This window comes from Lepisosteus platostomus, chromosome 1 (genome assembly GCF_059453375.1).
Source record: "Lepisosteus platostomus isolate fLepPlt1 chromosome 1, fLepPlt1.hap1, whole genome shotgun sequence".
Taxonomy (NCBI): Eukaryota; Metazoa; Chordata; class Actinopteri; order Semionotiformes; family Lepisosteidae; genus Lepisosteus; species Lepisosteus platostomus.
In genome coordinates, this window is record NC_142611.1 from 3,131,152 (window position 1) to 3,156,404 (window position 25,253).

The following is a 25,253-nucleotide window of genomic DNA, read 5'->3' on the forward strand; positions in this document are numbered from 1 at the left end:
TGTGTAGCGCCCTCATCAGGCAGTGATGGGCACCAAGCAGAGCAGTGCAGCTGGTGATGTCAGCCCCGGGGGAGCATGGGATAGCTGGCAAATATCAGGGCATTGGGAAACATGGGACAGCCACACACGTACACTCACATACCATGTACACAAACCCCTGTCCTTCCCCCCCCCAAGTCCCAGGAGTTAGCAATGTCCCTGATAGTTCCCAGCTATCCCAGACAAGTTCCCATCTATCCCAGCATGCTCTCCTGGGGCGGACATCACCAGTTCCACTGCTTGTCTGCCTGACGAGGGCGCTACAATTATTTCACATGAGTCACATGACTATCTGGATTAGAACCTAGTTCGCAAAGAAGGGTACAAGGGACACCCTATTGTAATAATGTCATGTATACAGTATGTGGATATTATTACAAAATTAAATCTTCTTCCTGTTTCCATTCATTTAATATTACTGAATCGGTATGTGCTTCTGGATGTCATAATGTTTGCTGCAATAATGTTCAGTTTTATTTTTCTTATCAAACCTAACAAGGCTGGTATGTTCTGATTAATGCCTTAAAAATGGCTTTAACGGGTATTTTGAAACCTCAGTTTCTACTGGTTTTGGGGAGGAGGGAAATCTGTCCTAAAAGATTCCAGATTGTCTCACCTTTAAAAACTGTAGAAAAATTACTGGAGATTTGGAGGAAACAATGATTAATCCCATAAAACCAAGACAGTTATTAATTATTTACCTTTAGAAATTAAAGTTCTTGGGGATCTTTTAGCCTCTTAAATATGTCTCTGTAAATTATTTAATGGCTGGAAATGCTTTAACGCTCCCTAATGGATTACAGGCTTAACAGCACTGGAAAGGATGTCATTTTATATTGATGTGCTGAGACAAAAACATTTGTGATTAATGACAAAGATCTTGCAAGACAAGCGCTGGAGATGTAAAATGTGTTTTGCCTGTGCTAAATTATGAATAGGATTGCCATTTATCTGTGGATATTTTACACGTCTTTAAAGCTAAAATATATTTTTGGTTACATTGTGCTAACATTTTTGTGAATGCCTATGTCACTGATGCAGCATTCAACTCTGATGAATTTAATGAATTGTTTCAAATAATACTCACATTGGGGAAAATGTGAAGACAAATACATATTATATATATATATGAAGTTTGACACAAGTCCAGAATGAAAACATTACAAAGTTACTAAGGATTGTCATGACCTCCCTGAGCATGAGCACATTGGTTGCTCTTTTCTGGACTGGTCCCAGAGAAGCCATGTGTCTTCTATCACATGGTGACCAAAACTGGGCAAAGTGACCTAAATGATGCTGGTCTTACTAGTGTTTTATCCAATTTTAACATAACATCCCTTGAATTAAATTCTGTGCTTTTAACTATATAACTTAGCATTTTGAGGTGATGAGAGTCGGGTATTTAAGCAGTTCTGCTTAAAAGCGTGTTTTAGACTGTATTATCAATGAACTCCTAACTAACCAGGTTGGACAGACCGAATGGCCTTCTTTCGTTTGTAACCTGTGGAAGGATGGGAAGATGGAAACACAGCTGTAGACTGTTACCTTGATTCCAGGTGTTCAGAGCTGAAGCAAAGGAGCAGAATGTGAAAGCCGGCTACATTGTGTGATTCTCCTTACATGACCCGAGTTCGGAGGTGTTTTAAGCAGCCATCGCAGGGAATTTCAGATTAAACCCAGCTTTGATTAAGCTTTTGGATTTGTGCACTGATGCCTAACAGAACCTTCTTGTACTTGTAATTATTTAATAGTTCTTCTTAAAGAACTTATTCCATGCAGAGTTTTAATAGTTTATAGCTGGTTACAAAATACAAATCCCATTTCTCAAAATCAGCCTGTCATGATTCATTACATTGGTGTACGAGATGAAAAAGATTTTTTTTTCGGCAGCTTTTCCCTCAGCGCCCTTGTAAACAATACAGGGACGTTTTTAGCAAATGAAACACGACAGCTAACATTTTCTCAGCCGGACTCCAGGTCAGTTTAAGGAACATAGTTGTTTCCTTCCTGTAGGAGTTTTTTTCCCCACTTTCAAAAGAAAATACTTAAAAAAGTATTTTTAAGTTAAATGTAACATTGCTTTGTAACAGGAGAAATCAGAGCAGCACCATCTCCATATTGTGTGGGTAATGGGATTTGATAATGTAGTCAAGAGTGCATGGGTTTGCTAAAAATTGACATATATTATTTTTCTAACAATTCATTGCAAGTGGTTTATAGCCAAGTGTTCTGTAAAGGGCTGAGGTGACTGTTCATCTACTTCCAAAACAGAAATCTAGGGATGTGTTAGTCTTAGGATCTGATATTAGCCCTAGTTTTTTTTTTCAAATGATCATTTTGCAGAACAGTTTTTAAAGCTTACTCTTGGAGCTATTCGTTTCCATGTATTTAAAAAAAACCACACAGAGTCTTTCTGTGAAACTGTATGTTGAGCTTCCTCATGTAAACTGATCTGTGTTGTCAAACTGAATGATTAATGCTTCTTGTATTGCTGCCAGTGTGACTGTGGGAAGGGGCAAAAATGACTGTGCTGCCCTCTGGTGCACAAACTGTGCTATAACATGTTACCTTGAGAGAACTTAGGAAGAGGCTCTTTGGTTATGCCCAAATATGCCCATTTCCAAGACTGTATTGCACTGTATTTGGTAGGATTGGGCTTCAAACAACTTCAGACTTAGGATTGTCGGGCTTGACCACTCAGTGTCCACAAACCCTGTGGGGTTGATCTCCCAGTTAGTGTCTGAGTGACTCACCCTGAGAACTTTGTAGTAATCAATAGAAATAACTTTTGTGCCTCAGTGAATTACATCAAACATTGCTCCTTGGAATAACTCCTTCACGGGAATTGTGCGCGTATGTGGTTCGCTGCTCTGCGTTCTTCCGTTTGTTGCCGTTCTCGGTCGTGTGTCACTTTTCTTTGCCGGAAACGCGTTGCATGCGTTAGGCTTAAGATTTATGACAATCCATCTCGCTTAGTGTGCTTTTTTTTCCCCCCTCTTCCTCCCTCCCCCCTTCCTCCTTCACCTCTGCTCCAGATTAATGACTTAATCCCAGACGATATAGATTTAGAAAATGAACCCTGGTATAAGTTCTTTTCCGAACTGGAATTCGGACACCCGGTAAGTGTGAAGGCCTACACAAGTAAACCAGGTGCGCTCGGCCTGCTGAGGCACTGCAGGGCCGACCGGTGGGGCGAGCTTGCCTGCAGCTGAGGCCGAGGCTTGGCATGCTGCGAGAATGGGCCGTGGTGTGTGGGTTTGCTTCGTGCAGTGCACTAATGGAATGGCGATGTGCTTGCCGTGGATGGCCTCTAGGTAGCCCACATACAGTAGTGCCGTACTATGAAATGGCTGGTAGGAATAGCCAAACAGCGTGGCAGGTGAAATCGAAAACCTGCGCCCTTTTAATTTGAACCGTGCTTTGGCTTGGCTTCCTCTGCCACCTGACGGGGTGTGAGAATTTACTTTAGAAGAACAGTTCGCCTTCGGTCCAGAGAAAGCAAAGACATTTTCCCACTTGCTTCTCCCAGCTTGCGAGCTGTGGGGCGGGTGGCGTATGTTTTTTGTATGTAGACGTTTTGAGGTCACCAGGTTTATTTGATATGATTATACCTAAAAGAAGGTCAAGCTTGTGATTTCAGTGTTAAGTGAAGGCAGGCACATCCTGCTGTTTTTATTGTATAGTCCTGTTGAGCATGACGTGTGGGCAGCAGCTATGCTTTCCAGACAGGAGAATGAACAATGAATGCACAAGGCACAGGAACACAGGTGCAGTTCAGTTTCATGGTGATGACTCGTCCTCACTCGTGTGGAGAATAAGGCACCCAGCGGATCAGTAAGTGAAAAACCAGACTCGGATCACAGGTGGCACAGCAGAATACCACGGGGATCTGTCTGTGAAGAGCCTAAGAGCCTGCTAAGAGCTCTTCTGTTGTTTAGTGGAGCAATAATGGAAGGCTTATTAAGCCTCATATTCACAATGATATGACATAATTCTTAATTTAAAAATCTCCACTTTTTTTTTTCACCAGTTGCTCTACAATGGAGTGGTCAGGTAGTCTTGTCTTTTACGTAAAAGAAAATTAGCGCATGTTAGACAGGCTTGTGGTTTTCTTCACCTTCCTCGTTATCATAGATTAAACGTCAGTGTTCTCTTAATCTACAGTATCTGTACCATTGATTCAGGCAAGAACTGGCACAGACAGCTGTTCTCAAGTCCAAGATGACAATAACTATTTATCCAGTAAGCCAATATGCCAGATCATATATTCAAAAAATATATAGATTCTTAGATTGAAATAATATTTATGTAAATGTGACTCAGATTTTGATAAACTTTTGGCTTCACTTTACTCCACTACATGTGACTGTTTCTGTGCTTAAAATAAATTTGTTTTTGATTACTGCTGTATGTAGTATTGAGGGGATGAATGGTTAAATACATCTATTTTGAGTTTAATTTAGGATGAGTTACCTTTGGCTGTACTGAACAAGGGCTCTTGAAATTCAAGTCGGAAGTCATCCAAAGTGGTGGTTTATGTCTTGTGATTTCAGTTGACGGACACAATAAATTTTCAGCTAGCGCAGCCTGTCTGAGAGCAAACGGGATGATAATTCTTCCCTGACATGTGCTTTCATATCGGAGGAGATGATACGTTTTAAGCCTGGATATAAACAGATTTATCAGATGAAAGTTCTGCAAAAGTATTTGTGTAGATATTGTTTCCAGGAAGTATTATAACAAAAAATAGAAATGTCAGGGGAAATTATCATGCCCTGATGGTTTGAATAGCTGGAATAAAAGTCCTATTTTTAAAATCTCATTTTTGCACCAGCCATTTATCTGGGATCTCCTTGCTTCACTTTGTCGCTTGTTTTCCACTCTGCATGTGTGTGTTTGGCGTCTGTCTGCTGCTGTGTGTGTTTGGCCTCCAAGCTGCCATGTTTGTTTTCTAACCATGTCACTTTTTCCACGTTTTTTTCCCATGGTGCCATTGACTTTCCTTCACCTCATCTCCGCATCTCTTCCTATTCGCTGCTTCCGGCACAAGCCTCCTAAAACACTTTTGGATTATATGCCTGAAAGCTCGCCGTGCGTCTCCACTGAGGTAAAAATTAGTTTTTAGCTGCGTCAGCTTCAAGAAAGTCTCTCGGATCTGTCCAAATCCTGTCGTTGTCCTCGATCAGAAACTCCCTGGTACTTCCGCCAGGTTTGCTTGAAGCAGCCAGTTGTACTTGTGGTTAAACTTGGCTGAAAAACATGAAATAACTTTTATTATGGAGTTGTGTGGCAGTGTGTGGAGCTACAAGTGTGACAAAATGTTATATTTTCGTTCCCTAACCCTAAAATAGTTATTGCTTGTAGTCTCTGTCCTCATTTTCAACTGTTAAACAATTGAGAACGTGATCGTGTCCCTTCCTTAGCTTCAGAGATTGTAAGAAGATGATCTGTTTTTAGCGGATGGGGCCGAGCACAACACAGAGCAAAATTACTTTTTTATGGCCTTCAATTGCACATCCCCAACGGAACTGAAAATTAGGAAAATAAGAAACTAAAAGTTTATTGAATCCTTTGGGCTTTGAAGCACTTCTGTGAGCTGAAATATTAACCAATCTGACCATAAACAATATTACTGAAAAGGGATAGATGTTTCCAAATACGAGGAGCAAGGAAATTGTAGTAGTGTTCTCACTTTCATTACGTCTTACAGGATAAGGAAAACGCTACATAAGGAAGTCAGATGCTGTTAAAACCGGTACATAGCCCTGAACGTGTTTAAAATGGTCCCTGCGGCCTTGCAACCCAATTAAGCGATTGCTGTGGAGGTAGTTGTCACTTAGAGAAGTATTTATGTTGACAAGTGACCAATGTAATAGAGTGACTCTGCATTCCAGAAGGTGAAGATCACTGCTACTTTTAAAGATGGTTTAAAAAAATGTATCAGGTCTTGTTTGGCTGAAGAGCCCCACTCAAGATGAGCGGTGCTGGGCTCAGCCTGGGGGAGAATGATCGCTTTTTCAAGCAGTGTTTACAAAGAGTTTCCTGCTTTATTTGATCTCGAGACACTAGTGAGTAAATTCCAAGGCTGTGTCATGTTTTGGGTATCAAGCTATTTTGACAACTGGTTGCTTTTCCTGCCCAGGCAGCAGAAGAATCCTGTTAACTGTCTTGCTCTCATTGCTAATACTGGTTCAAGAATTTATCTTTCTGGGTCATGTCTGCCAGATTATTTGCTTGATCTCAGTCAGTCCTAGACTGCCAGAGGAAGCTAAGAAACTTGCAAGAAAAAAAATCAAGGAATGTTATTCACTGGAAGTTAATTTTCGGTTTGTTTTTTTTGTTTCCACAGACTTCATTATATCACTCTTCAGCAGACAGAACTCCAGAAAGACCGTCAAGGTAAGCTTCTTGTCCATTTTGATGTAAACCTGGAATTTCAGTGGAATACATTTTAGCTTTTGAAGAAAAACTGATTTATCACCACCTAGGCATTTGTAATCTTAGGCTTTGAGAGACTAATTTGCTTTATGGAGGCAAAAATGTCCATCGTCTTTGTGTATTATTTGCATAGTTGTTGCTCATGGTGGTGTTAATTGCTTATTGGCAATAGTGAGAATTGTTGTGCTTGATGAAATGGATTTTTACATTTCTGTTCTCTCCGGAGGAGTGTGTGTGTGTGGGCCCACGTCTCTTCTCACAGTAAATCGGGGAAGTATTAAATGTCGCTTTGCACAGACAGCACTGGTAGCCCTGTCCTTATGGGCTGTCAGCTTCGTGTCTTCCATCGCTGTGATGACCTGTCTTTCCTGACCTGTCCTCCCCCCACGGTCATTTTCTAAAGCGTTAATGTCCCATAAGTGGGCAGTATTTAGTGGCCAGAAACTCGCATTAACATACGCCTTCACGCACGGCCCGTGCTTTGTATGCACATACTGTACATAAGTAATAACTAACATGCAGAATTCTTGTTCCTGAAAATGTGAAGACTCATTCCCAGTTCACATGTACGGAAGGGGTCATTATTCTCATTTACTGGGCATCACGGTGGCTGATTTAAACTAAAGGTGTTTAACGTTTTCTTTCTTGAACCTACTCTCAATTACAACACCCACTGCAGGCGTGTAATCAAGCTGAGGTCCTGATACTACTACTACTACTACTACTACTACTACTACTACTACTACTACTACTACTAATAATAATAATAATAATAATAGCAGAACTGTAGAAGAACAGATGTGCGGTAAAGTCATGAGTTGTATGAGAGACTTTGGCTGCAAGGATTTCTCTTGGAACCCTGGTTAAAAACAAACCTGGTCTTAACCACCCTGGTGACAGAAGTCTTGTCATGCCTCCTCGCCGCTGTCATTGTCTGTAACATGGTTCTGACATCACAATTCATATTGTTTTACAGCTCGGCAAGTGATTACAGAAAAAGAAGGAAGTCTGAGCCTGCTGTAAGCCAACAGAGATCCCAGAGTGATCACAATGCAAATCAGACTTCACCAAGGGCTGCAGACCCACATAGGATTAATAGCACACTCAGAAAGCCATTGACTAGTTCCTCACCCTCATCCCCATCTAGAGCAAAAGGTAGGCATTTACAGAAGTGTAGTTTACAAACCCTTTTAACTCACTGCATAAGACGTGCCTTGTATGGGTAAACCGATGCCTTAATATGCAGATGAATCTCCCACCAAAGATAATGTTATCTCATTATGAATGGTAATCGTAATGGTAATTTTATCTCTTCATATTATCTTTTCGGCCCTTATTCTGCATGACCTTCTTTAAGTGGGTTGTAGAATAAGTTTTGAGCTTATATGTCCTTCCAGCATGTATGGGAATCAACAGGACTATTCTTACTGAGTTTTAAAGAGAACTGAATAGTCATTTAAATACTGTCCACCAGAGTTGTTTATTGAGTTGGCTTTTAAGTCCACTTCAATAAATTAAATGCCGTTGCTTTTTAAGAAATGTTTTGGCCTCCTGGAGATAGTTTCACGTGGTATAGCTACATTTTGGGCTAGGTTGGACAGCCTATTCCTGCCTTTCATTTTACAGCTTTACTCTCTGAGAACACTAACGCTCTTCTTTTCTCCCTGCTTTTTATACGCGATTGTCCTTGCGAACCTGTTAATGTCTTCTTGTATCTTTCTCTTGCCATGCTGCTCTTGTGGATATCAAAGGTGGGGATTTTAGCAAAATGCACTCACCCCTTTTAAGTTGTTCAGGTCCCAACCACAATGCCTCGCACGAGTCGGACTACAGCTGCTACAGCGATCACTCTTTCCCCGTTATCCCTCTCGGCTCGAAGAGATCCATCTGCTTCAAGAACGGGTGGCAGAGCCACCGCCAGAATGCGGAAAACTGGAGCAGTGCGGAGGAGGCCGTCTCCCCAAAGCTCAAGTCTCGTAGCTGCGACGACCTGCTGACGGACGAGCGCGACAGCTTGACGGACACGCAGACGCGGTCGGAGAGTGTGGGCTCCCTGCTGTGCGACGAGGAGGCGAAAGGTGCCTGTCATGGCTGCCGGGAGGGCCCGGACTCCCAGAGGCCCAGAGCCCGTCACCGATCCGCGCACGACGCGCCCGGGTTCCTGAAGCTCTACAGGAAGATGCACCACATCAACCGCAAGGATCTGCTGACCTCCGAGGTAATTTGTTCGGTCAGGTCCCGGATATTGCAGTATGAGAAAGAGCAGCAGAAAGACAGGCTCGCGGGATGGAGGGAGTTCGGCGACGAGGTGCCCAGGGACATGGTGCCAACAAGGATTTCTGAATTCGAGAGACTCATCCAGAAGTCCAAATCCATGCCGAATCTGGGCGACGAGATGCTGTCGGAGGGAACTCTCGGGTCCTCTAAAAGGGGAAGCCGCCCGAGGCGTCGCTTTTCCATCGAGTCCTTGCTGGACGAGGAGAATCCCAACAGGAATCCACCCGAGGGCCAACCTCAGTACTTGAAGAGCAAAGCAGTTGTGCCAATCCACATCGAAGTCACCAGCGATCATCCGCAGCGCGCCGCGTCCCAGTTCGACTACTCGGACAGCGAGCACGACGCGCTGGTGTCCGACCTCAGCGACTTCATCCAGATCGAGGGCTCTTCCTTCTGCAGCGAGAGCGACTTCGACCATTTCTCCTTCACCTCCTCGGAGAGCTTCTATGGGTCGGGCCCCCATCAGCACCACCACCACCATCATCACAAGCACCTGGTCAGCTCCTGCAAGGGCAGGTGCCCCGCCTCGTACACCAGGTTCACTACCATGCTGAAGCACGAAAGGGCTAAGCAGGACAGGAAGCAGCAGCTGAAGAAGGAGGAGGCGGAGTCCAACCTTTCCAAGTTGGCATTCCTCGTCAGCCCAGTGCCTTTCAGGAGAAAAAAGTGCTTGCCTCCTCAGAAACAGACTCATAAGCCAAAATCTAAGACCTCAGTTTATGAAGCGCTGGACTCAGCTCTGAAGGATATCTATGATCACATTAAAGCCGAGAAGAGGAGAGGAAGCCTCCCGGACAACAGCATATTGCACAGACTCATAGCAGAACTGATCCCAGATATCCCTGAGAGAAACTCCTCCCTCAAAGCCTTGAGGAGGAGGAGCCCCGAGCAGCAGCCTTACCTCCACCCGCCACCAGATGGCGGCGTGAATTACACCTCATACCCGCCAGATTATGGAAGATCACCCTTCAGTGCCTCTTACCAAGATATGGATGCCAACAACAACCAGGGGAATGATAATGCACGCTGCTTTCAAGGTTGACCATACGGCCCCATTTTCATTCGTTTTATTTTTTGCCATGTCTGTCTCAACTTGCTGAACTTCACTGAAACCCCATTGTCCATCTGTCGTGTGAAAGTCTTGGGGATAGTGAAAAGAAAGTCAGCTCTAGAAAGAGGTCTTAAGGAATTTTTAGATGAACTGTTATTAAAGAGCCCCTACTGCTGATATGATGGTTTGTTTTAATTGCCATTATGTGTAAATACTGGAGTTAAAGACGATTAACTGCAAAACAACAATGAAAATGTTTTTTATAGGCATACTGAAACCATATTCGGATAATCGCCTCGTATATATTGTGAATGAGCAAGGATCTGTCTGTATTGTGTCTTTAACTTCAGTAGGTAAACTCTTTGAAGGGTTTAGTGTTCGTTCTGTCCTCCCATTGTTACCCCTTCGTTTTTACCTTGTCTGCAAAGTGAGTTCTCGTGAAAGTAGCTCTCTTCAGTGACAGCTCGGAGCTGTCTGGAAGAAATAATCCAAGTTTGTGATCTAAAACGCTGCTAATTTTATTTAAAAAAGAAGGATGGACACTTTCATTTCCGCTCTGTTTCCCATGTTGTCATCACCGTGTTCCATCGTTACGTCGCATCGCTGGGTGAAATGTGGAGCATTTTATTCCCTTCCTTTTTCGAGCATCCTCTTCATAGCTGTCTGCAGCTGCTCTGCTGCTTGCATGTATAATCACCGTTTTCAACTGGGGGCTGTTGGCTAAGTGTTGTGCGGAATGTCCCTCTGTCTTGTTGAGTGTTGTGGTTCTCCGTCATTATAAACGAACGAGTACATCGTTCAGAATAGTCCTTAACAGGTTCATACTGTTTCAAATTGACGTGTATATATACAGTACGTGAATTATTGATGACCTGTATTCTTTTATTCCTGTGCTGATACCAGTGTATCATAGCACTAAGCACAAAACAGAGCAGGCATGAACACAGCCGTATGTGGTAGTTTCATGTTCACAGCCTCTCACTTGCAGCATGTCTGGTCCTTCAAAATGTTAAGACAGCTAGAAGGTATTTTCTTTGAAAGACTTCATAAGCACATAATGAGAGGAGTCCTTTCAGCCCACCAAGCCCTTTTCTAGAGTTAGTAGCTTATTGAGCTGAGGGTCTTGTCCAGCCTTTTCTTGAAAGCAGCTGGGGTTTGGGCTTCGACAAGTTGGGTGGGCAGCTTGTTCCAGACAACCCCAACTCCAGCGTCCTCCTGAAATACGTTACGGTCAACAAACACAGCGCGAAAATATATTCAAACGCATTATCCTCGCGCTATGCGTCCTTTTAACAAAATGCTTTCACTTACAGAAATAAGCAGTGACATTTGATAAGTGCAGATTGGAGCAGCTGAAGTCGAGTTTAGAGCTACAGGGAGTCTAAACTGGGGCTTGGGTTCTGGCAGTGACTGATAGTTTTGCTTCAGCTATTTTTAAGCCTCTTTTTTTAAAAAAAAAGATCCCTGTGCTGCCTCACTTTCCCTCTTTGGTGAGCACTGTCTATATTTGAAAATTTCCCTGAGTGACAGACTGATCACTCTAATCATGTTGAGGAGCGCCCTGCATAACTTAAATATATCTGCTATACCTTTATAAGCTCTTGAAGTATCCAAGTATCCCAATTAACAGTTAGCACTGAGCTCTGACTCTGGGGTGAATGGAAAGAATGGAAAAGCTGACCCAGCTGCAGATGTTTAAATTGAGCCTGTGAATTATATTTAATAAGCACCGCGTTTAATATTGGCAATGAAAAATTGGTTCAATTTTTATTCTTTTGAGAAGGCAATGAAATGCAGCAGGATTCTGTGGCTGACATTCTGCCTGTGTTTTTGTGCTTGGTCCTTTCCAGCAACATGGAAAGAAAGTACTGTCGAGCAGCTTTTCAGAGTACCATAAAAAATCTAAAAATACTTTCTGTAAATGTGCTGAACATTATTTATGGATGGGAACCCCATCAGATTCATAAACAGGTCATAGTTTCCCTGTCCTTCATGCACTGGTATTGATCTGAAAAATGCCTAACACTATATAAGTAAAAAGGGTAGTCTTTAACCCTCTGCTGCACACTGTAGCTTTACATTCCAAAGGAGAGGAGGCTGTCTGGCCCAATTGGTAATTAGTGGTTAATGGATAGCATGTTCTCATACAGCCAGGGTATCTGCTTCAACAACATGGGTGGGTAGCTTGTTTTATACTGTCACCGCCCTGTTCGTAAAGAACTACCTCCTGTGCCTCCTTATCTCAGTTACAAATGGAGACTCGCATAGTTTTCTGCTTTTTAAATTGTCCGAGCAGTATGGGTCCATTTAAGTCAGAAATGCAAAGAAAACCTCTTTCCTGAATGCCTGCAGCACAGAAAATGCGATGTCCAGTTAATATTAATTTCTCAAGTGTACGGCTTTAATATAGAGCCAGGCATCTTGCACATTTTCTCTGTAGTTATGGCTCTGTGATACACTTGTAGTCCTTAGTTAGATCCCAATGAACGTGAATGGGTACGGACTGCCATAGTGCAGGACACAGGGTTCCTGCTCACTGTGTGCCCTTCTATTGTGAATAGATCAGGAATCCTCAAGAGGCTCGTCTTCTTTTCCTGATGTGGGTCAGTGCACTCCCAGAGACAGAAGAGCTACACCAGACAGAGAGGTGAGGAGGACACTGTGTGCCTGTGCATTGTTTGATTCATTCAAAATATGAGTAGCTGACGTATGCTGACATGTAAGATGTAATCTTATTAGCCAGCAGCCATATCACTCTGCAACTCACAACTGGCAACCCACTGAAGCTCAGCAGGTGTGAGCCTGGTCAGTACCTGGATGGGAGACCTCCTGGGAAAAACTAAGGTTGCTGCTGGAAGAGGTGTTAGTGGGGCCAGCAGGGGGCACTCACCCTGCAGTCCATGTGGGTCCTAATGCCCCAGTATAGTGACGGAAACACTATACTGTAAACAGGCGATGAGAAGTAAAACCGAGGTCCTGACTCTTTGTGGTCATTAAAAATCCCAGGGTGTTTCTCGAAAAGAGTAGGGGTGTAACCCCGGCGTCCTGGCCAAATTTCCCATTGGCCCTTACCAATTATGGCCTCCTAATAATCCCCCTCTATGAATTGGCTACATTACTCTGCTCTCCTCCCCACTGATAGCTGATGTGTGGTGAGCGTTCTGGCGCACTATGGCTGCCGTCGCATCATCCAGGTGGGGCTGCACATTGGTGGTGGAGGTGATCCCCATTATCTGTAAAGCACTTTGAGTGGAGTGTCCAGAAAAAGCGCTATATAAGTGTAAGCAATTATTATAATAATTATTAATCAGGACTTTGATTCGCATTTACCATGATGGCAATTCGATCATGTTTAATCCTCCAGTAATTTAAAGTGCAGTATGCCATGTTGACACTAGAGGGGGCGTTTGCGCAGCAAAAAAAGTTTTGTGCTTAACCACTGCTCTGTTATTTTCATAGAGTGATGCCTAGCTAACATTACCTCTTATTTTCATATGCTCTTTATTAACGTTAAGCCTTTATTTTATCCTCGACAGAAACAGCCTGCCAGAGCAATATATGACTTTAAGGCACAGACTGCAAAGTAAGTTTTATGTGCTTTCCTGATGTACAAGACGCAAAGCAGATCATATCTGAGCTTGTAATGCATTCTACAATTTTGCAGTTTCTGGTTATATCTAGTTAGGAACATTTGTGTCGTCAATACATTCTGAATAATATTTTAAATCGGTAGCAGACATTGTAAAAATGTATCAAAATTTCAAACTGGTTATGTTTTGTAGAAAACTCTCGCTTGATTGTATAGTTTAAAATTTAATTTCATGCCGCTTAGGTGTTTGGCCCGTTTGCGTGTCGTCAATAAATTCAGGTCACTAATATTTTGGTAATTTTGCAGACTGAAAGAGCATCAGTTCATTTCGTGGTTACATAGGGTGGCGCGGTTGCGATGATATCACCTAGTACTGTTCAAGACCCGTGGCTCATCAGCTCTATTTATAAATGCTGGGGCAGAGCTTTTCAGAAAGCTATTCATCATTGCAGGAAGAAAAAATTAATAATCTGGGGCAGCAGTGAGCTGGAAGCATATGAAGTGTTGCTCCTTCCCATAATGCTCAAGCCTTGCCGTTCTCATGTGGAGCTGAAAAGTGGGAGTTTGTATGGTGAGGAGATCTGCACCATATCGGTCATTGGATGGAACACTAATGTCTTCTAGGGAGCTGACGTTCAAGAAAGGGGACACGGTGTACATCCTCAGGCAGATCGACCAGAACTGGTACGAAGGAGAGCTCCGGGGGCAAGTCGGCATCTTCCCCATTTCCTACATCGAGGTGCGCCAGCCCGAAAGCCGCTCGAATCTGTTGGCACCTTTCTCCGCCTCCGGCCGCCACATCTCCCCCCTCTGTCCCTCTCTCTCCGCGCTCCCGCAGAAACTCCCGCCCGCCGAGAAGCACCTGCCGGCACGGCCGCCCCCGCCAGCACAGGTCCGAGAGATCGGGGAGGCTGTGGCCAAGTACAACTTCACCGCGGACACCAATGTGGAGCTCTCGCTGAGGAAGGTAAACCAAGATCCTGACTCCTTGAACCCCAAGGCGTTTCTCGAATAGAGCAGAGTTGTAAACCCGGTATTCTGGGCCAAATTCCCCCCCTGGTCTTTACCCACCATGGCCTCCTAATAATAATCTCGCTCTGCTCTCCTCCCCGCCGATACCTGAAGTGTGGGGAGCGGACTGGTGCGCTCTGGCTGCCGTCACATCATCCAGGTGGGGCTGCACCTTGGTGGTGCAGTGGGATCCCCCATTAGCTGTGAAGTAATTTGAGCGGAGTGTCCAGAAAATTGCTACATGAGTGTAAGGATATTATTCTTATTGTTATTGTCATTAGCCCTGGGTCTCCTATCAGGTGCTGTGGATCTCGAGCGTCCCAGATGCGAACAGCCCTCACAGGTGGCCATGTTGGGGAGCGTGTCCAGGTGCCACTCTCGTCCCCATGGTTGCAGGAGCCCCGTGTCAAACTGAAGTCAGGAAAGAAGCTGCGGTGCTCGTCCCGTTCCGATTCTGACAGCCTGCCTTCCTTCCAGGGGGAGAGAATCATTCTTCTGAGACAGGTGGATCAGAACTGGTACGAGGGGAAGATCCCAGAGACTAATAAGCAAGGCATCTTCCCTGTGTCCTACGTGGATGTCCTCAAAAAGTCCCCTACCAGGAGTCCAGGCCACTATCCTGACCCGCCCATTCCTCAGAGCTACTCCAGCGACAGGATACACACCTTAGGATCCACAAAGGTACGAGGCTGTCCCACTCCCTTTTAAACCAGTGTTTGTCTTCCGGTCCCCGGAGGTGTTCCGTAACTTAGAATGATCTGATTTTCCTAGCACCAGTGATTTTGTCTGTTTCACACGTTGCCTCTCTCTTCCGCGGTCTCGGTAAACCACGTTTATCAGAAAAAGACAGGCGCCACTCAAGAGTGAAGATGTAGCAAATGAGCTGTAACATTCAGCAGAACGGAAGAATGAGATTGAGTTGACATGTTTCGTTTCAAATGCTGGAAAAAGACCGTCACTGCACAGACAGACTGGTTTAACTATTTTACTTCAGACAACAGCATTCCAAGCACTCACATAAACTGCTTTGAGGTTATTAACGTATTTAAAATTTCACATGAAACCAACTGCTCTCAAACTGCGTTGCGATCCCAAGGCAGGTCAGCCTTTTTGATTTCATAGGTTGGCCTGAGCAGTTTTTTAAAACCGCTGTCAGCTTCAAATGCCACTATAATTATGTGAAATTGCAGTTTTTGTGTTATCATGCGTCAGTAGCCCTACGTCTGCCCTGGTCAGGACTGAATGAGACCGTTACCTAGCAACCAGCTGAGTAGGTTGTGATTGAAGACCATTTGAGAGGCTGCTCTAGAAATAGTTTTTTTTTTTGCGTTGGGCTGTTTTTTCGGAGGAAAGGGGGAAGGAAGGAGAGTATACGAAGGAGAGACTCCTACCACCTCTAGGAGAAAAAGGGGCTGGCCGCATGATTCGCACAGAAGTAAAAAAAAAAAACAAGAAATGGCAAACATAATTCAAATTATTTGGAAAGTGGATGGTAGTTGCTCTGAGGCGGACCCATACCCACAGAGTGTGGCTTGATGTGTGGAACTTCTGGCAGAATTGTCTGAAATTTAGACAGCTCTTTAATGGAAAAATAAATACAGGGCCCATTGCGCTCTTGAAGATGATGTTACACGGGACCCTGCTTCGGGGCTCTGCGCTCGTCCGTACAAGCTCGCCTCTCCCATAACCTGCACGTTTTTACCTGTTACTGCTGGAAATAAAGTTTTAGACTGTGTTTTTTGTAGCTATTGCCTTCTAGTATAATATTGCATTTCTTGTTGAAAAGAGTATTAGTGGTTCTCATCCCACAAAGGATACTGGAGTTGTATAGTAAGTTTTTCGGCATCAGTAATACACCACAGAGCAGAGAGGTGTGACGCTAAAAAAAATACCTTTTTGTTTTTTTTTAAATACTTCTTTTGTCCATATTTTTGGGATTAAGTGAAATGTTATAGCCAAGTGGTAAGGAATTAAATGTTTGATAGCCATAAAACCAGTACTGAATATAATAATTTAAAAGGCATAAGCAGTACAAATGTATATACTTTATTTTATAGTTATAAGAGATAAATTAAGCATTATCTGAAGTCTTTTGATAAGTTAATTTAACATTTTTAAATGTTGCTGGCATTAACTGATTGATGAAGGTCTTCCCTAGTGTACTTTATAACTGACAGACTTCGATTTCATATACACTTCAGTCAATTTCATTTCATGTCAACTCCAGTCGAAAGTAGAAGGGATAAAGTGAATACCCAGGTACTTATACAGCTTGCGTGGACTTGAACAGTTCTGTCTTGGAATGGATCAGATTAAAAGTATTACTCAGATTAGTTCTTAACGCATTTTGATGCAATGCAAGCATGTCTTTAAGTTTCCTGCCATGTGGTCATTCGAGCTACTTCACCTTTGGATAATTTAGTCCCTACATGGCCACAGTAATGCTGGAATCATTGTTAATACCGTCTTACGCTGTGACTAAGCTGTTTCCCATTGGGAAGATGTGCACTATAGTCAACATCCACAGTCATTTAACAGTCCCTTACCAGCCAGGGGGAGCCATGTGTTGTTTAGTGTGGAAAGTACTGGACTTGGAGTATCTCTTGACTCGGTGTGATGTTTTCACGCTTCACAGAGAAGCTTAGCTCAATGCTGGGGATCTAGCTGCTGAAGCACATAGAACTCAATAGTGTCTCCCAGTGCGGTTCTGTGCTTGGTTTTCCAAGAATTCTGAGCACGGCATATAATTGTAGGAGAAAGGCAACAGGATGAGTAACAGGTATAACTAGAAAGTAAAGGTGATCCTAACTGCATACACCAAGTTTCTGTACTTCTCCCTGTGCAGTCTCTCTGAGCCGAGCAGCATGTTTCTGTACAGAGCAGATTCTCCAGATTAGAAGAACATGAATTTCTCTGGGGATGTGTATTTCTCTTTCACATTGATAATGAGCTTCATCCTTCAGTGTTTTTTTTGCTGCCTGCCAGCTGCATGAAACCAAGGGAGGCTCTTCTCTGAACGATCACAGGTCGGCATCCCTTTGCTTTCCTGCTTCTGAGGCGGTGTGGTGTTTTCCTTTATCTTGCCTTCTGTTCTCCTCCTTCCTAAGCGCCTGTCTTCTCTCTTCCAAGATCTCGACCCGCCCGCGGTTCAGCACCCCGTCCCCCACTTTCAGACAACGCTCGTCCCCTTCTCTCACCCCGCAAGGGGCCCACCTGCAAGCGGTCACCAACGAGTGGATTTCCCTGACTGTAGGGATGTCCCCCAACGGCACGCCCGCGCCCACTCCTCCCCCTTTCCCTCACAGCTTCCTGTCTGACCTGGAGGACCTTGATTCTGTAGCGTCCCCAGCTTCTGCCCCTCCGTTAGGACCTTCCGCCTCCCGGAGAATCATCTCCTCTAGAGTCGAGGAAGGGCAGTTCATCCCCATCGCCTCCCCTGAAGCCTTCTCCAGCCCGCCAGAGGCGGCCCCCTCTCCACTGCCCTGTCCGAACCCGAACGGCCTGAGCGAGGCGCAGAGTTCAGACTCCTCGCGCGGGAAGGAATGTGGTCCCGGGGGAGCGGCTGGGTCCCGCCGTCCCGGCGGCGCGGTTGAGTTTGACTCCGATTGGCGTCTTTCCGCGCGCCAGGGACTGTCCCCCACGGCAGACCAGGAGGAGGAGCTTTGCCAGGAGCTGCTGTCCATCACCCCAGCCAGCCAGTCACAGGGGGAGGTTCAGCCAGGGGCGGGGTCTCGCAGGCGAGCGCCAGGTGTGCTAGGGGAGCTTCCTGAGCTCTACATAGAGGAGGAGCCGGGCGAAAACTCACAGGCTCCCCCAGCGTGTAAGAGCCTGGCCCCGGTGAATAGCGAAGATTCAAAGTCAAAGCGGCAAGAGGTATCATCTGCGTTTTTTACATACACCTGTGGTTGTGCTTTTCGTCTTCCTACAAACCTGCATACCTTAACCCATTAGGTCCAGCAGTTATTGAAGTGCAATAATAACTCCTCCTTGACGTAGTGCACCTATGTTGGGGCAAGTATGAAGTTTTTGTTTTAACCAAGCATAGCATCCTGGGATAGCCTTTGTGGGTGAGGCAGAAGCTCAGCATTAAAATAAGCACAGCGGACTTATTGTGATTGAGGGAGACCAATATAGTAGAATTTTATACCTACTGTTTGGTGAACTTAAACAGGCACAGAAAAACTCTGATTCCTTTGTACATGTTTGATAGACTCAGGCTAGTTTACATCTTCAGAAATTAGTTGAGTGCTGTGCTCTTTGTTGCTTTCTCCATTGCCTCTTTCACTAGGCTGCTGTTTCTTCAGAGGCGCTGCCGCCTGCTCCTTCTTCCATTCCTTCACTGCCTGCACCCTCTTCGAAATCATCGTCCCCCCCTCCTCCCCGCTCCACGCCCCCCCAGGCTGCTGTCACAAACTCCCCCCCTCTCTCTCCAAAGCACTCTCCCCGACTGGAGTCTAGGTCTCCCAAAATTAAGGTAAAAAAAAGCTGCTGTGTTTTTCCCCGTAACTCATTTAACTGCACCGCTTGATAACACACTAAACGTGTCTGTGGACTCTGTCTTTGACATGCTGTTTATTATCCGAGCATGGCTGTGAGTTCACACTGCTTACCTGTGCTACTCTGGACTCCTCACACTACACACTGCAACACTGTATTACAGAAACAGCAGTTTTTTATTCCCTCCAGCACTTGCCTGTTTTTAAGGCTGTAGGTTTAACAAGATTAACTGAAACTTTTATTGTCAATCTTAAAAGGTAGGAGGGTGACCCACACAATCATGGGTGGAGAAAATATTTGATCATTTGAATTTAACGGATTATCTAAACAATTATTTAGTAGAGTCTGACTTCAAAGGCTAGTGATTTTTTTTGTGCCAAGTGATTTATTTGCCTTAGAAAGCATGATTTCCATCTCAGCCCAGATACCACTGTAACTAAATCACAGCGGTTTTATAAGTTTTAATTGTCCTTCTATTTGCAGCCTCCTCCAGCTGCCTTTGAAATAGAGGCTGAATGAGCAGGAAGCTGTCTGTATACTTAAAATTTAGATAAGGATATTGAACCATATTTAAAAACTAACATGCATATAATATGTTATTAATTTCCCCTGCCTTCGTAGCTAAACCTTGCAGCTTAATAACTTAATAAAATACAAACACGTGCCTACTGTTTTGTTTTTTTTCCAGTAGGTGATGTTGTACGTTTCCAGTTTAAATCTGTGGACTTTGTGACTTTGCTGTGAAATTGCTGTGACAGTAAAACCCCTTTTTGTTTTTCGTCCACAAAATCATTCCCGGCTTGTTGACGTTGTCCTTCACCGGGAATCTTCAGAGAATGCTCCCGGGTGTTGTTTGGAGAAGCATGTGCGTTCAGTGTGTGTGCCCCTGCCAGCTGTAACGTTCACGGGGTGTTCTGATTCTTTCAGCACGCTCTCAAACGCGATGTTGTTGTTGTCGGTAAGCCTCCTCGTAGCCCGGTGATGTCTAGGAGGTCCTGTGGATCACCGGTTAGAGGTCAAAGCTTTTCGCCATCACATAGGGTATGGGGGATGTGTCCTCTGAGTGTGTCCTTTCCGCAGGTGTGGTCATGGGTCTGTCGCATAATCTTTAAAGTTCACGTATCCCTTTTTTCACAATTGTTACACCATACTTCGTAATTGGTTTACTGGAGTTGATTCGGGGTTTTGTAAAAGGTAGCGTCAAATTATTCATTTTGAAATGTACTCTTTTTGTGGATGCGGCGCTGGGATACCTTCAACTTTAATGACTTGTCTGCGTGTGTGTGTGTGCATTGAGCATTGTGAGGAAAGTAAAGTGTAACGCAGAGAGGCTTTCACGGGCTGGGAAAGCACAAGAAGGCTGTGCTCTGGGGGGAAGTGGGACTTGTGCATGCAAAAACCACGTGCTGGAGTGAACCTGCATGAGCCCTCTTGGTGACATCGGTGAAGTCAGTGTGGACTTTGGGAAGTGTTTTGTTAACTTCTGCTGTACTCAGTGGTTGAATTGTAAAGGGCATTACGATTGTGTTGCCTTTTCGGAAGTTGTTTTTTTTTTTCTTTATGATCTTCTTGAGAATCACAAGGCATGTGTTTTGGTTGAAGATAGCAGGGCTGAATATATAAATCTGTAGCAAAGGGTTTGGCTTGCACATGGTAGACATTATCCTAAAAACAATATCATTTTGTATCTATATGAAATGTTTTTTTTTCATCTTAGGAATGTTGAATTATGTTTTCTGTGTACACAGCTTAGACATGGTGTACCTGCCAGGTCCAGACAACCATCCCTTTCCCCCAAATTCCTTCCAAAAAAGGGGAGTACAGTCCTCGTTGTCAGCATTTGGCTTTGTCCTCTTTGTGCTTGCACAAGGCCGGAGTGTGCAGTGGCTCTGGCTTTTCTGTCGAATGCTTCAAAGTTGTGCTGTGAGACGTTTCACGTGAACTGTTGCACGCTCGTATAATTTTGCATTTTATTTTTCAGCCACAGCGTCCGGCGTTCGTCCAAGATGCTTTACACAGTGGCGGAGAACCGTGAGTGTCCTTCGCTTCTCCTGGAAAGATTTCGAAGTTGACCTTATTCGACAGCTTACCAAACAAATTTTACACTTGTAATTATTTGGTAGATCAAGATATAGGTATACTGTATATACAGTATGTTATTTCCACTCCACAACATCTTGAAGCCTGTTATTGGTGTAATTATGTGAAGAGGGTGGAAATGGAAGGCAGCGATATTCAGTAGGCAGGGGTGGGTGAGAGCACATGCTATCTGTTCACCCCTGAACAGACAATGTGTCCTCTTTAAAAATGTGTTGAGGAGGAAGTTGTACGATACGAGCCTGATGGTTGTAATGCTTACTAGGAAAGCTACTTACTGTATGTGGCATCACACGCCTGCTAAAAAGATCCATTGGGCAGCCATTGCATCCACGAGACAACTTCTTTGGCAGTGTTTTTAATATGTGTTAGAGATGACACCTCATGCTATCTGTTGAGGAGGTGAAGAACAAGCAAAATTAGTCATTTATTTGGCTTTTATCCCGATTGACTTAAGTTCACAGCTGTGAAAATACTGCCGTGAATTTTACCGGAGCGATCTGGGTGAAGCTCAAGGGTTCCATAGCACGGTCTCACCTAGGCATTGAACCTGCAACCCTGGGTTTAAGAGTCTAGAAGTCTGACCACTGCTCCACCCTGCTGGACGCGGCCCCTCGGTCCATCCACGCATCATCTGTTCCTCCCCAACTCTGAGTCTCGTTAGGCTCTTCTTTAAAACAATCCTGTTTTAAAGATTGTTTTAAATCCTCAGTGGTCACATGGGTGTGATTTGATACTCTGTGAATATAAATGTGCTCTTTTGATTGTGTCATGGAAAGACCACTCTTTTTTGTGTGTGGCTTGACTGAGCTCTGTAATTATGTGGCCCCTCCGCTCCCCGTGCTTGATCCTCTGAGCCCCAGCGCATCGCTCGCTTGGTCCTCTCTCTGGCCAGCGCCGCAGGTAACCGGGCCCACAATCTCTCCCCCCCCCCGCAGGTTTCAGGCTCTGTACAACTACACGCCGCGGAATGAGGACGAGCTGGAGCTCAAGGAAGGCGACGTCGTGGATGTCATGGAGAAGTGCGATGACGGCTGGTTTGTCGGTGAGTGTCGCGAGGCCCAGAACGAGGCGGGTGGTCCGGGTTCGGCAGGACGGGGGCAGCCAGTTCTTTATCAGGCGGCCCTGCGCGCCGCGCCTGCCGCCATTCCTCCGCCATGACGCGAGCCGTTTTTCCAGATGTGAGCCCACCAGGTGGTCTCCGTTCTGTCAAGAGCAGCTGTTGCGAGCCGGCGGGATTAACGAAAGAAACGCGCAGAGGCGTGGGAAACCTGAGAAGTTGAAGAAGGCTGCTGAAGGTCTACCCAACCGAGCTTGTGCTGGCCTTGCCTTCTCTCGACTGGTCCTCACGCCTCTTGGCCATACTGACATGCTCCAGCAGGGGGAGCTCCTCTTCATGCTGCTTTCCCTGGAGCTCTTGGTGTCTCGGTACAGCATAGCGTCGCCTGCGAGCGACCAAGCTGTGGATCAGCAACATCATACTGATTGAATATGCCCATACTAGCTGGATGGCATGTTGCCTGTAGTATCTTAGGTCAAGTAGATGTTGAATCAGTCGTTGTGTGGCAGTCACCTGCGATTTCTGTGCAGATCTGCATGACTCACCAGTCCCAGCGAAACATATTTAGGATGAAGGTACCTGAGCGTGTCAAGAGGCTTGTGCTTTCTTTCAACACCTGCTGTGTTTCCTCCCTTCCCAGGAACGTCAAGGAGAAGCCTGTTCTTCGGGACCTTCCCTGGGAATTACGTAAAGAGGCTGTAACATTGCAGATTGTTGTCGGTGATATTCTCGCCTGCTCAGCACAACTCCTACAAGACATTGGATAAGAACAGCCAGAGAAGAAAAGGAAATACCACACAGACGCGTGGGTTTTACACTGAAGATAACCTTTAGCTATAACTAGCCATCTTTCTAGAAAAGTAGTACGGTAATGTTGAAGTAAATTGAATTATGTTTCAGTTATCAACTTAGCCAGGGAGAAATACAATGGAGGAAAAAAAAGGATGGAACTCGTCCCCCAGCTGAAGAAAGGAATGAGACCCCCCCCCCTCTATCTCGCCACAGTCCAGAGGGGTAGTGCTGCTGAAAAGCATTTCATCTCTTTATTTATTAGCAGTGATGTGTGAGATGTGGCTGTTGCAGAGGGCAATGAGTATGAACGGTTCGGCACAGGACGATGGAAAGCTTCTTTGTTCGATATCGTTCTCTTTATTAAGAATCTTCAGTGAGTCTTGCTGATAGATTCCATAACTAGGATATTGCCTTGTGCATCGTTGCCTTTTTTCTGTTTTTTTTGTGAGGCACAATGTAAGTTAGTATATTAGATTACAGTAGATACATCCTATAGCTTTTCACCATAGGGAGAAAAAGGTTCACGTTGCATCGGATGTAGACGGGACTTTGGACTTCAGACTGAATCTTCCCGAGAGAAAACGTAACCAGTATGCAGTGTTATATTAGTGCCAGGCATTATGGCTTTCATCTAAACCATTCCTACATTTAAGTTCAACTACAGTAGATGAAGGATCTTGAAATCTCGTTACTATAAGAGGTACAGTATCAGAGGTATCAAATTGTACTATAACTTCAGTGCATTAAATGAAACTAGTCTGGTGAGGAGCATTTGGAGATTTAGAGGTCTGAAAAAGACGTCTAAGCTGTTTTGAATTGAGATTTTTTTTAAAACAATTCTTACCAGAAGTTTCTAAAAGTATTTTACAGATAATAAAGACTTGGGTGCTCGAGGTTAAGGATAAACACCTGTACATGAACAAAAGCCAGTTTGAAAATCCTATCTTAAAAACAGATTGAAAACTCCCTTTTTTTTTCTTCATCTGAAACCAAAAGCTGTAATAGGCAAGGTTTCTAATGACAAAACTGCCTGCCGTCTGTTTCTAAGGTTTTTGTGGAAGATGATTTGGGTCTCGTGTAGTGTTCAAACTTACTGGGGTGGGAGGGCACCTTTTTTAACTAATCTTGTTGCATTGCATTTGGCACTTGCTAATGCAGATTGGAGTTGTTTTATATGTTTTTTTCCTGTAATTGATATGACTAGAGAAACTGGGGGAGAGTATACCTGACTTTTAAGGGACAACTATGATTTTTTTTTAAAACAAGAGTTCCTTAAAGATCAGTATAAAGCAGTAATCTGGTCATTGCGCATTTCTTTCTCATGTCCAACAGTCAAATTCCTTATATATATATATGTGTGTGTGTGTGTTTGTATGTATACGTTAATTATTTAAAACATTTATGAGGGACGTAAATCCCCAAAGTTTATTTAATTGTTCGGTAACTTGTTTTGAACATTGCTTGACACATTTATTTCTTTACATATTGGAGAAGAAGTAACTTCCTGCCACAGCAAGGGCTTCGCCAGAATATTCTAGGGAGTGTTGACGTGAAAGCCGTGGCATCCCGCTAATTGAAACAGGAAACAGAACTGTGTTTGTTGCAGCTGAATGGTTCACATTAACACCACGACTTCTATCATCTTTTTCCACAAGAAGCAGTAGATCCCTCGACATGTGAAATAATACTGTGTAGGCACTCAGTATTGAAAGTGGTGTGATTGAAAACACAAACTACACGTATGGCAGTATCATATTTTAAGCACCTTAAAATGTCATTCTTTCGGTTTTCACATCCATGCCTGAATTTACCACATTGTCTGTAGCGTTTTGTAAGTCTTTTGTATGGAAGAATCCACTGCTTTATAAAGTATTTCTCACCCAGCATCAGTTTCCTTTTATTTTATTCCTTAAAACGTCTCATGCATCACATTGTTCACATTCACATCTAGATGGTCCAAATCTGCAAAATAGATTTATGCAAAATTTAAATCATTAAAAAAAATATTAACACTAGTATTACCAGCAAAAAAAAATAATAAACTGTGTACATAAATCTTTGTAAGTATTGGGTTACAAGAAATTAAGAAATATACGGTACTCTTTTACAGTACAACTTTGTTACAGCAACTTACAGTGCGTAAAGTTTTGAATTTTGGGAGATTTCAATTTTGAATTAAAGCATGCAGCTTTGCTACGAGAGTCACCTCTGTCAGTGGCACTCTTTACAATGAACCTGCAGTGTTTTGGTCCGTTCCAGTGAGACTCTTTTCATTTTATTTTAGAAGAGTTCTTCATCTGGTGAGCTCTTAAGGAAATGATGCAGTGGCGTTCTTACAATCAATGTTTTTTATGTTTTTTCTTCTTTTGTGGAATTGTATACCTAATAAATTCTGCCTGATA

The 25,253-nt window shown here is 44.0% G+C and overlaps 1 protein-coding gene across 8 annotated transcripts in view; it reads left to right on the forward strand.

Moving 5' to 3' along the window:
* The window catches only part of LOC148677500 (sorbin and SH3 domain-containing protein 2-like), an 85,393-nt gene extending 60,140 nt beyond the window's left edge, over nt 1-25,253 (forward strand). For 4 of the 8 annotated variants that reach the window (XM_088639504.1, XM_088639512.1, XM_088639529.1 and 1 more), the window contains exons 15-28: nt 6,389-6,438; nt 7,454-7,632; nt 8,229-9,791; nt 12,367-12,452; nt 13,342-13,388; nt 14,019-14,133; nt 14,233-14,361; nt 14,883-15,086; nt 18,033-18,278; nt 18,694-18,879; nt 19,830-19,943; nt 20,884-20,933; nt 21,938-22,044; nt 22,700-25,253. In XM_088639504.1, the coding sequence (XP_088495630.1) occupies nt 6,389-6,438; nt 7,454-7,632; nt 8,229-9,791; nt 12,367-12,452; nt 13,342-13,388; nt 14,019-14,133; nt 14,233-14,361; nt 14,883-15,086; nt 18,033-18,278; nt 18,694-18,879; nt 19,830-19,943; nt 20,884-20,933; nt 21,938-22,044; nt 22,700-22,761 (3,138 nt within the window). In that variant the 3' untranslated portion in view covers nt 22,762-25,253. Of the gene's footprint in view, nt 1-5,089; nt 5,147-6,388; nt 6,439-7,453; nt 7,633-8,228; nt 9,792-12,366; nt 12,453-13,341; nt 13,389-14,018; nt 14,134-14,232; nt 14,362-14,882; nt 15,087-18,032; nt 18,279-18,693; nt 18,880-19,829; nt 19,944-20,883; nt 20,934-21,937; nt 22,045-22,699 lie in introns of all 8 variants that reach the window. The other 4 variants (XM_088639539.1, XM_088639555.1, XM_088639545.1 and 1 more) reach the window with 2 other exon arrangements.